This window comes from Aulostomus chinensis, chromosome 15 (genome assembly GCF_037954235.1).
Source record: "Aulostomus chinensis isolate RoL2024-O1b breed Wild chromosome 15, RoL_Achi_v1.0, whole genome shotgun sequence".
Lineage (NCBI taxonomy): Eukaryota > Metazoa > Chordata > Actinopteri > Syngnathiformes > Aulostomidae > Aulostomus > Aulostomus chinensis.
Window position 1 is genome coordinate 8,971,663 of NC_141334.1, and position 12,174 is coordinate 8,983,836.

The 12,174-nt window shown below is 43.5% G+C and overlaps 2 protein-coding genes across 4 annotated transcripts; one reads left to right on the plus strand and one right to left on the minus strand.

Moving 5' to 3' along the window:
• Positions 1-73: 73 nt before the first annotated feature.
• Positions 74-8,174, minus strand: rbm14a (RNA binding motif protein 14a). 2 transcript variants are annotated; one of them, XM_086179268.1, is made up of 9 exons: positions 7,928-8,174; positions 7,088-7,264; positions 6,069-6,253; positions 5,611-5,793; positions 5,417-5,526; positions 4,919-5,200; positions 4,615-4,838; positions 3,445-3,828; positions 74-823 (listed from the first exon to the last, which is right to left on the minus strand). In XM_086179268.1, exons 2-9 carry the CDS (start codon positions 7,243-7,245, stop codon positions 820-822), a joined length of 1,530 nt encoding a protein of 509 aa, XP_086035394.1. In that variant the 5' UTR covers positions 7,246-7,264; positions 7,928-8,174; the 3' UTR covers positions 74-819. The 2 variants fall into 2 exon arrangements, with proteins under 2 accessions (XP_086035394.1, XP_086035393.1); XM_086179267.1 differs by having other exon boundaries at positions 74-3,828.
• Positions 7,276-12,007, plus strand: LOC147248532 (uncharacterized). Of its 2 annotated transcripts, none has more exons than XM_086179263.1 (7): positions 7,276-7,306; positions 8,411-8,594; positions 9,126-9,329; positions 9,425-9,539; positions 9,721-9,793; positions 9,957-10,048; positions 10,355-12,007. In XM_086179263.1, exons 3-7 carry the CDS (start codon positions 9,126-9,128, stop codon positions 11,611-11,613), a joined length of 1,743 nt encoding a protein of 580 aa, XP_086035389.1. In that variant the 5' UTR covers positions 7,276-7,306; positions 8,411-8,594; the 3' UTR covers positions 11,614-12,007. The 2 variants fall into 2 exon arrangements, with proteins under 2 accessions (XP_086035389.1, XP_086035390.1); XM_086179264.1 differs by lacking the exon at positions 7,276-7,306 and adding an exon at positions 8,237-8,268.
• The last annotated feature ends 167 nt before the right edge of the window (positions 12,008-12,174 follow it).

A 12,174-nucleotide genomic window follows, 5' to 3' on the forward strand; every position in this document is an offset into this window, starting at 1 on the left:
ATGTCTTCCTAACCGGTTCGCTAACTGAGGCAAAGATAATGTTCCTTCAAACATTCACACACAAAAGCTACAGTTCAGCTGAAAATCATTTATTGATAATTAAACATTTCAAAGAACAGAGAACAAAAATGTAATTGAAAACAAAATGATAATATTTGTGTTCATTCATACAATTTGAATGTGGCGTTGAAAATCGTCGTCGTGGGGAGAAGGGAGTCGAGCGTTGAACCAGCAACCGATCCTGAGCCAGCTTATTCAACTCTGACATGGAGGGCCTACCGATGTGCTCTTAAACAAGGCACTGAAGCCCGAAGTGGCTGAGGGGTCGCATATACAAAAACTAAAGCCATCATCCTACCTACATGTCCCACACCTAGCGCTGGCCGTGATCGCCTGGTACTCTTGAGTGACGGGCTGGTCGATGCAGGACGTACTAACATCAACATGCCTGCTTCTTAGGGGTTTCAGATTTAGACTAAAGGGTGTGTGTTCTCCTCGAGAGGTCGCATGTGTGTGAGAGTTGGTATGTCAGGAGCAGGAATGTATGAGCATTGGGGAAGGAAAGAGTGAATGTCCAAAAATGTGATATCCTGAAAACAAAAATCCCTGGTGAGGAGTCGAATGTATGTGTGATTTTGTAAATGTGTACGCGTGATTCGGGGAGGGGCAGGAGTGTGTGGTCTGAGTGTTTACCTTAGTGGGGGGACACCCCATCGTCCACAGCAGTTTCAGGCCTAACGCTGCTGTTTTCCCCATCCCACGCTACAGCTGCGTGTGGCGTACGTCCAGGGCAAGGGCTCAGTTTGGCTCCCTCCCACTCTAGCTGCAATAATCAGCAAGAGGAAGAAGGTGGCTGGAGCAGCAGCAATAACAAGGCATGCAACTAACAGTTTACATGGAGAAGGTGGAATAATGTGGAAATGCAGAGAGGCTGTGTGTCACTTACAGCACCACCGACTCAGGTGGTCAATAAGAAACAAGAGTGTGGTGCAATCACGAATGGAACTACTCAAGGTTATATGGAATTTAAGTGGTACAATTTCCATGTGTAATCCTGCTTTACAAGAGTAAAATGCAGATACAGTGATCTAGATTTTGAGTGTGCAGCTCAAGAGTTGTCCAGGTGTGATATGAACACAAGGAAAGCCAATAATCCTACTTTCTGGTCAGATTTTAAGAGGTAAAAGGAAAAACCATACTAGTTGTCAGACCTTCTCACTGCTGCTCAGGGAAAAGTCTGCAGCCCTTACTCCATCCATAAATCCCTCCTATTTACTTGCCGCATGAAGAACCTCCGCTACCCACACCAACACCATGCCGCTGCACTCTATTTAGACACGTTTCCTGTTCAAGCCGAAATGCCCCCCCCCCCCCCCATAGGAAACAGCTGCATCTGACAGATGAAAGATTTAAGTCCAATGCACATATTCACTTCTTAATCTCAACTCTACAGCGGATTTACTGCTGACATTTAGAAGCCCCTGTGGCTCGAGCATGGAGGTGGTCTGTCAGCCACTGCCACACACAGACTGGTCATTCATCTTCTTTTGTCTCCAATTGTTTACAAGCAATACAATCACTTCATCTTGTAATCAACAGTCAATATTCTAACAGTTAAACCAAATGTTGGTTGACAATTTCAGTTTAAAGCAAGTATTTACACAAATACCAAATAGAACATTTTCAGGTATGAAAACTAGACTACCAATGTTCTCCATGACAGCAGGGGCGTGGCATTTGACAAGACAGTCTAAAACTAAAAAAAAATACACCCCACCCCCCCAATAATCAGAAAAAAATTATGTATTTATAATGCTCGGGTCATTTTTACATCATTGGCCAAACGATTCTTGCTGCGTGAAATTCAAATATGTACATACAAAACATAAACCTCATCTTCAGTCTGAGAAAATATCAAAATCTGGGTTCAAGAGTATTCCCTAAAAATCAGAGAAAGATGTGGATGTATTCACACAGGACGCTCTGAAAGCCATCCAACACAAACTGAAGTGTTCTTCAGTACAAAACTGGTTCAGAGATTTCCTTCCAAAGCTTTAGAAGCCAGCATCGATCTACCACCACAAACTATGATGAGATATTTATCTCCCAAGAGTGGGATCCATTTCTGAGATAAAGAGGGTAAAGAAGGTACAATATGGCAATCGGCTCTGAGAGTACATCCAAGTCATGAACTTCATTTTATAACCAAAATGAAAATCCTACACCATTTTCAACTCCATTGTTATAAAAGCCATGTTCCAAGTTCACACTTCCCTACTAACTATGAAAGATCAGACAGGCTTCATCACACAACGGGGATATTAATTTGGACTCGATTCTGGAGACTTCAAAAAACGGTGAAAACGTAACAGGTGGGAAAAGAAAACCTTTCATGCCAGCAAGCCAAATACGATGACGTGCTAACCCTTCGAGTCAAACAAGTCGACAGACTTGCCTCACTTCTGCCACATCAAACAAAGTCCTCTACCAAAAGGGATATCAGCCTAAGACATAATTACCATGAAAATACAGTCAATCTTTGCCAGATTTCACTTCAGAGTATGTGCATGTATAACCAACTCAACAGTTTGCCTGGGCGAACAGGTTGGCCATCACAAAACAGCAAACACTGCTGAATTCAAATGAAAGGCCTGTTACAGATGCCACACAGTGTTCATATGGCAACACAAATCCTACTGAAGCCATCAGCTTGAATATACATACATAAATGGTCACTGGGCAGAAACAAGAGCATCTATGAAACACATCCATCACTGCAAGTTCTATGCATCCTGAGTTATTAATTGTAAATCATTTCTATTCAATCAGTGAGCAGAATTTTTCATCTACCTGAAAAATGCCTAGTTAAAAAAGAAAATTTTGGACTGTTTATCTTCTCTGCAGTGCTGAAAGGGAAGCTCTGTTGTTGAAAACATGTAGAGTATCTAAAAAGCCTTGACTGATTCAGCACCAACCCTCATCTGTTTGATCAAACACCAAGCCTGAGTCGAGACACCATCTCTGGCAACACTGAAGCTTGAACATTCTACAGACCCAGTGGTGCCTCCATCTAAAAGAATGCTATATTCGAACTGACAACTCTGAATGCTGGATTAACTTCCAATATTGTGTCCATTGACCTTGGTGGCCTGTAAAAATCCTCTACTGAACTCAACAGCTGTTAACCAACAGGCGAAGAGGTTTGCCAAAATGAAGAAAAGGGAAGATGCTTCCGGTTTAAAGCACATTCGAATTACAACCTAGTTCCCTCGTTTTACTCAAACTGTCCCTTATCTAAATACACATGCACACACACGCACACACATCTGCAGTGTGGAAGGATTGTGTGGGGGGTGGGACTATCGATAAGGGGGTTCTGGCGTGTGGTAAGGATAATCATGGCGCTGGGGCGTGGGTTGCCCGTGTGCGGGTGTCTGCTCATACGGTGTGGATGTGGAGTAGCTTCCCGCCGCTGCGTAAGCTCCTGTTGAATCATAAGCTCCTGACGCCCCGTAGCCTCCTGATGTGTCATAGCCCGCCGAGGCGTCGTAGTTTCCAGATGAAGCGTTGTAGCTCTCTGAAGACGCATAACTTCCCGAAGTGTCATATGTTCCTGGTGGTGGGTAGGCTTCTGATGAGGCATATGCTGGGGGGGCTGAGTATGTCCCTGGGGGTGCAGGGGTTGTGTTGGAGGCCTGTGTTGTCGCCGGTGGAGGTGGAGGAGGTGGTGGAGGATTGGTGTAGGCATACTGGAGGTACTGGTACTGTTGTTGGTACTGTTGATATTGTTGATATTGATGCATTTGCTGGTAGTACTCCGTGTAGGACCTAGAGTGCAAGTAAGTGTTGAAGCAGAGAGGAAAAAAGACAAACCAACATGAAACATCTGATTTTTTTCCACTGATTTTCATAAGGCACTTGGCAATAATTAACACTGATAAAAACGGTTTGGTGGTACTGCAACTTTTTAAGATACGGTTTTCTTTTCAAATGAAACAGGATTAGACAGTACTGGTTACATAGTGATAGTTTGACGTTACTAAAATATATCACCAATGTCTTCTGTAAAAACATTTCCAGTTTCAGCATCAGTTCTCTCTCTGTTCAAACCTGCCAATACTTGCTCTCCACTCAAAAACTCCCTGGATACTTAAAAAAAAAAAGACATCTATCTTGAGAGAGAGAGAATCCAAAAAGGTTACATCCAATAGTGCAAGCATTTTGAATCTCTATCACCATTTATAAATAGCTTCAACTACAAAACTAAGGATATCATGGGCTACTGCTGTGGGCGTTAACACAAAGCATTGCCATGACAACTGCAGTTACTATCTGTACTCAAAGCCAGAATCAGAGCCTCTTACAGCTGACATTCTGCCAATCAATCAGTGAAAACTTTCCCAATAAGGAGGACTTCTGATGAAGTTGGAAACATATTCATAGACTTTAACTTCCTGAATCACTAACACCTCTTTCCAGGCAGGATAACATGGGTGACTGACAACCTAATTCATATCAGAATGAGACGTCCTGAAAGCTGGATAGACTTTTCTTGGACTCAGCAAAGTTTAAGACGAGTGTGTCGGTCTGACTTCTCTTGGGTAACACGTTTACCTGGCAACAGGATCTGCCCCTTCAGGAGTTGTGGTGGCTGCTGGGGTGTCTTCAGGTGCTCCAGGTGGTGTAGGCAGCAGGGCACGGCGCTTGGGTCGAACCTGAGCAAAGGAACCTGGAACAGGGTCTGGAAGTAAGGGGGCTCGGTTTCCTCTGATCGGGCTGCGATCTCGCTCATTTTCTGAGGCTGCTGCCTTTCTCCCTGCCTGCTGCTCTGCCAGAACCTTCAATTGAAAAGCCCACTGTTAGCAACATAGGAGAGACAGAGAAGAGCATTATGTATATTATTACACGAAATACAAACCTTCTGTCCCTCCTGAAAGAACTTGGCTCTTGCTGCCTCGAAAAGTGTTGTTGGATCTGGTGTGACTTGAGGATCAACTTCCTCAACAGCGGCAGCGGGCCCAGAATTGTGATTGGCCAGATCTTGGTACACCTGGTCAGCCACAGTGCCATACACCTGGCTGGCAAGGGCACCATATATAACCCCATCTGCACCTTTTGCACTTGTAATCCCCTTCAGAGCAGCATAGGTGGGGTCAAAGGATGTGGTGTTATAGAACGAGTTATGGACGCTCTGCTGAACCTGCAGAGAAAACAAAGAAGATGCTGAGATTTGAAATGTTGGAATATGGTAAACTCTACTACATCTGATAAACCTACAACAAAGTTGTTAAGAGCACATTAACAAATTCTCTTTTTCAAAACAGGACAATCAATATATGTCTTAACTGCTGATAAATTCCCAAACTGTTATATTTGATTCACAACAGTTCTCTGAGATCATGCTGAAGAAAATTACTTGTATCGGGAGTCCGGCTGCAGCTGCAGCAGCTGCAGCAAGCACAGCTGCTTGACTCTGGTGGTGCTCTAGTGAGGGAGGCGGCCGGGGAAGAAGACCCTCTCTTCCACCTGTAATAAAAAGGATGATGAGTATATGGACATGCTTAACATTTTTTAAAAAGATGGATGATTCTTCTGAACCCATTTCACCACCTGCAGAGTTGGCTGCATTTCCACTTGTCATAAGCTGGTTGATTAGAGGTTGGGCTTTGGAGAGCTCTACAGCCAGCTGACGGCCCTTGAACAGGGTCCCATTGAGTGCCTCAATAGCTGTCAGGGCATCCTCCTTCCTTTCCATATGCACAAACGCATAACCGACATTTGAGCATAACCTGGCTGTAAACAGAATATGGTAATATTAGTTTGAGCAGGGAAAAAAAAAACCCACACACAACTCACTTTTGTTTAATAGTATTAAATCAGTAAGACTAAATATTTGAAAATTCAAAAATCCAAATATTGGACGTGTCTGTGCTACCAGAAATTAAAAAAGTCTTGATCACTGCAAGAGTGAAATGATAATTGTTCCCTTCCACTACACTCACATAAATCAGCTGATTTAAATATCAAAACTGTAAGGACACATAATGTTGAGGACAAGGTTTTCTAACCTTTTACTTTGTCACAGTCTAAAACTCTTCCGAAAGTTGAGAACAGTCCATGCAAGTCATCTGCTGAACATGTTGCACTAAGGTTCCCCACAAACACTTTGGTGGAGTTGGGTGGGCGGGCACGTGACTCCTCGACCACAAGGGGCCTGCCTCGGTACTCTTTGCCATCAAGATGCCGAATGGCCCTGTGAGATTAAGAACAGTGACAGTGACCACCACCATCTTCATCATCACCATCATCATCATCATGAGTGTAGGTGGACCCACATCACTTCAATTCTGGCCTAGTTCGTTGCATTTTTCAGCATGAGAAAGATACCTTTTGGTGAAACATGCAAGAAAACAAGTAAAGACGCATACAATAATTTTATTGATTGTAAAAAAATAATTGCACTAAAGTCAGATCACAGCAGATGGCCGCCCACCTAGAGCCCCGGCATTTAGGTAGCGCACGGAAATACATTTTCACCAGGTATCGGAGGACAAACTAAGTATTATTAGAAAAATGTGCTACTGAAACTTTCAAATAGTAATAAGGGAGCTTAATCTAACAACATGATCTATTTTGTGTGTTTGAACGTGAATCTGCAAGGTATTATCAATGTATTTTATCACTAAAAATGAAAAACATTAACAGGGCACATGTTCACCTAAAAAACAAAGAAAAAAAAAAGCATAGTGATTTAATTGTATAATATCCTATGCATTATTGATTTTTAAAATAATTTAATTTACATCTGGTGGGCCAAATACAGGCCACACCCAACTTTGGACAGCCCTGATGTTGAGGGATAAGTGAAATACAGTAGTGTTGTCTTCTTGATGTGAAAAAGACTATTTTTATTAGTTAATCAATGAATTTGGAAAAACTGCATTGTATTCATTTTGGATGCATAAAACCTGTCTGAGTCTGCACACTGATGTACAACTTCTTTATAAAATCTCATATCTCCAGGTAACTTTATTGTGTGTGCAAATATATCAATCCCCCATATTTAATTAAGAGTGCAGTGGAATACCTGTCTGCTGCCCCCTCGCCCCTCAGGGTAACGAAGGCATACTGTCTGAGCAAAGAGCAAGTGTTGATCTCTCCATATGGAGCAAAGAGCTTGGTTAGCTCTTCGTGAGTTGCATCTAATGGAAGGTTCCCCACGAATAACTTCACGTTTTCGCTCATTTCTGTATCAGCCAGGCATCTGCGGAAAAACAAACAGGAGGCGGCAGGGAACACTGATTAAGTTGGGTACTTTAAGGAAAGCTAACGTCAGCTAGCATGAGAATGGCCTACTTAAACTTGCTTTGATAACAAATTTACCACTCGTTAGCGATTCGCAGTTGATTTCATTCGGTTTACGCGGCACAACTTTAAATGGTAATCGTGTATGTGTTGAGTAGTTAACTATTTCAGTCGGCGAGAAAGGTATGACGTTAGCTAAAAGGGGTAACGATTTCATTAGCAGAGCCAATGACCCCGTTAGCATCACTTTCCAGCAAAAATAAACTGATAATTATCAGTAGTAAGTAAGCTTTTTCGGTTTTGTAATGTCACTTTGCCAAACTAAACGCGAAAATAAAATGGGGAATTAGATGGCTACAACTGTTACAACAAGCCATCTTATTAAACGCCGACCCTGGCGATATAGCGGCTACCTAGCTAGCAATAGCCACGTTAGCCAATGCTAAAGGACCGCTCGTGGTTTTATCATGGTCTCTAAAAGCGATTGGCGTCGCTAGATACACATAACTAACATGAGGTATTGTAAAAAAAAAATGCTGATAAGCCGATGAATTTTAAAACATTCTTTTAAAAAGAACTAAAAGAATTAACATTATGCTAGCACAACACACAGACTTCTCACCCAACGCGGTCCTGGAGCTGTATTCAAACCTCACATCCGGCTCCGGTTTCCTGAGCTCCGAGGGGCGCAATTTCACAACTTTGCACAATGATTGTACAAATTAACAAACAGAGCGAGTGGATTTGATGTCATTTTTCATGTAATATCTAAATAAAACAAAGATTTCACCAGGGTATGGTCTTATTTAGCGTGCACTATATAGTCATTTTTAGCTAGCTTGAGACGGATCAAAATTTGAAAAAAGGGGGCGTCAAAGGTCGTCAAACTATTTCAGAAGTTGTCACGTGGAGGATTTTTTTTCTCACAGTTATAACACCTCATTAAGCCAATAACATATAACTGTAGGTAAAATACTACGAATATGACAACCGAAAATAAATACTTGTTTCCACTACATTTTTTATTAATGACTGCTAGTTAAAATAACACTTTAACAGTGCTAAAATGTAAGCCATTTATTTAACATAGGATATTTGTTTCCAGGTGAGGTCAGGGGAGGAGCCAAGATTTCGTCAGACCTGGGAACACACGTTTTAACAGGCCAGTGGGGCCAGAACCAGAAGAATGCGATTTCTCTTCGTTGTTTAGTCTGTGGAAGCAACAGGAGCATGTTAAATTATCCTAACGTGGATCCGAAAGGAGTAAAAAGAGGGATCGGGACAAAGAGGTAAACAACGAACTTTACTGTGTTCAAACTCGAATCGGGACAGCAAAGATTTGATCTCAGTTCTAGTAGCAGGAAGAAAGAGCAACACTGAAGGGCAAACGTGCAAGTCTTACAGGTCTCAGATCCAGATGTTAAAATGAATGCTATGCAGGTTCAACAAGGATTGAAAACTTCATTCTGCTCGTGGTAATTGCCTTTATTTATCTATTTATTTGAAATAATTCTCATTACCTGTATGTGTATCCTATTTCATTGCGTGTATGCTTCCATAGCTGCCTATTTCATTTAAGCTCTGCTTGAGCTGCTGCTCTTCACCAAGTCTGAACTTGCTGTCACAATCCAGGATGTATTACACCGGTGTGTGTGTGTGTCTGTGTCTGTGTGTGTGTGCAAGCAATTATCCTACTTACTTTCCTGTTATAAGCATGAGCCTTAACAACCCAGGGTGTGCACCGATGGAGTTCACGATCAATAGTAATCATGGAGAGTTTTAGGCCAGTTTGTATTTATTTTATGTGTTCGCATGCATAGATGGCACAGCAGGAGGAACCTCTGTATGATTTCCCTGAGCCCACCCAGCCGTCCGAGCGCAAGTTCGTGGGGCATCAAAGAGGACAAGGTTCTCTGAGGAGCGTCAGCGTTCTGGACCGTCTTCTGCTCACTGTTCCTGTCTGGTTTCAGCCGTTAATCAACCCTGCCACATCACTCCACATACTGCAGAGGGAGCCGCCTGGGGTCAGAGACACGCATAACATCAACAAAAACCAAAAATCAAAACACACATTCTTACCCCCTACATGCCGTCAACAATCATATGTATTGTCCTGCAGACATTCATGGTTCGCAAATCTCGCACGTCCCAGAGAAATGTGCTCTGTGTCCGTTTGGCAGATGACAGCCTGCCGTCCTTCGTGCAGCAGTTTGGCATCAGGGAAGAACATTCAAGTAAGAGCCTGACACCCCACTACACCAGTCACCAGCCATCAAGACCGAACAGCAGGAGATGTTATAGTGTATTAACACAATAAGGCAACATGTTGAAAACAGATTACATTTGAATTAGATGAATAAATTGGACCTTAAACACTGCACAACTAAATGAACCACTTCGCCTTTTCAATCACAGCTCTGACTCTGGAGACTTCGGCCATCAGCTTTCCAGACCTCCCACGTCTCATTTCCTTCTACTGTGTCAGCAGGTGAAAATCAGTTCCCCGGCCCTATATTCATACCTCCCTTGTGACCTCTTTTCTTTCCCTCACCTGTTCTTCCTCTCCAGTTTTTCATAATCGTCTGCATTGATCACTATTATCATTGATAGATCTACATAACTTATTGTTACTGTAAATGTCTGTGTGTCAGAGATGTATTACCCTTCCCACTGGAGCTTCCTGAAGCCATCGCAAAGGCAACATCTCACAAAGAGCTGGAGTCCATCTCTCACATGGGAATAGGTGGGTGAACACCAGATTTGTAATGTCAAAATTACTCTTCACATACAAGGTGTACACTTGTAGCTGCTTGCTGTCAAACATGAACACAGAGATTTTTCTTTCAGTTGATTAATTGTAGCAGCTCTGCATGACAGCTACGGTAAAAAAATGATCTGGAGGATATCCTGACAAGAAATCCTTACTCTTGCTCCAAATGGACTACTTTAGGAAATTAAATCTGTGGGGTCCCTCTCTCCAAAGCAGTCTTGACTTTGTTGTTACTAACTGAACATTTTAACAGGAAACAACATCCGTGTTGTTTTATAGAATTCTGGAATTCACACCTTAATGTCCGTGGTCCTCGGGAGGCACCGAAGCCCCAGAAGGACCAGGAGAAGAGGCCAGACATCATGACTCCGGCCCTGCCAGCTGCTCCTAACCCTCTGACAAACGCCACAGCTCAACCTAATTCAAATCCACCTCCGGACTCAGACCACCAGACTCACACAGATCCTGAATCTGACAGCAAACAATCAGGTTCCAATCCAACCCTGTTCCATGAGTTCTGTCCAATCACCACGCGTAGCCCCAGAGAGCTGGACTGTGGCTCGGGACTGGGCGCTCTCTGCTTCATTAACCCCCTCTTCCTGCAGTCTCAGAGTGTCTTCTCCAGAAAGCGCTTGCTCAAACGCAGCCTCAAGGTCCGTGTGTCCACAGAGACATCCACCCTGCTATCACCCCCACTCGCCCCCCCTCCCCCACCACCGCTAATGCCAAAAACAAGAGGGAAATGTAAAGCCCTGAAACAGGTCCAAAGAGTTGCACAAAAGGGTCACCCAGGTCAAGTCAGTCCGATGGTTCCCACACCTCAGAACGCCCAGCTCCACTCACTGACACGGACACAGGACCCCCAAGCAGGGACAGTTTCAGTCCAACCTGTGATGCAGGAACAGCTGGAACCAGCTAGAGTACAGCTAGAGGAGGCCACAACTCAGCTCCCAACAGGGATGGAACATCTTCCAGACAGCTCAGACTACATGCATCCCTCTCCTATAACCACCTCCTCCCTCACTCTGCCACTCTCTCCTTATGTCCCTGCCCCCCTGTCTCCCATGGCACCTTCCCTTTTCCCAAAAGTGTCTCCTCATGTCTCCCCGTGTGCTTCCCCTGCTCTCTCTCCTTATCAATCCCCATCTCCTTCTCCCATCACTCCGCTTTCTCTCTCTCTACGTGACTCGCCCAGCATTTCACCCTCTGTTTCTCCTTATCAGTCCCCATCTTCCTCTCCAAAGGTCCCCTTCTCTCTCTCTCCCTTCACCTCTCCATCCCTGTCTCAGCTGCAGGAGGAGGCCTATCACATTCCTCCCGCCAGACCAAAAGCTAGGGAGGTGGGAGGAGGTGAGGAAGATGATGAAACGGAAAAACTACACAAAGGGATGGAAGAGGGGCAACAAGGTCTGCTTTTGCAGATTAATGCCATTTCTCTTCATGACATAGACAACTGCATTTCCAGCAGCAGTCAAGGGGAGGCAGCAGAGACTCAGCCTCACTCACCTCACCTTCAGGGTAACACCACCAGCCTTTAGTGAACTGAACATTTGAGGAGCCTGTGCATCTTGTGATGAGAAACTCTTCAGATATATATGGTATATCTGGAATGTATATATGGAATGACTAACAGTTAAGACTTTGTAGGTGCCATAGCTGTTCAGTGTTACTCGGGGGGAGGTTAAAGAATATTCTGAATTTGAAGAGGTCTGAATTTTCAGTTGGTAACCTAAAGGCTTTATAAATAATCAAACTTATACAACAATGTTGTATGTGACCTTTGACCACCAAAATGTCATCAGTACTTGTGTCCAAGTGGATGTTTGTGAAGGAGTTCAAGAGATGACGTGCTCATGTGTGGTGATGATGACCCTGACACCTTTAACCACCAAAATGTTTTCAGCATCATAGGGAACATCTAGGTTTTTTTTTTTTTTGGGGGGGGGGGGTAGAGACATTATTTTGTCATTAAATTCTTAACTTTCCACTTGCCAACTCTTTCTACTGTGACATCTTTGTTAAATTTTGGACTGTTCAACAATTGCCATCAACCAAAACAAGCAACCAAACTGTGCTATTCTGATTTAAATTTGAACTGA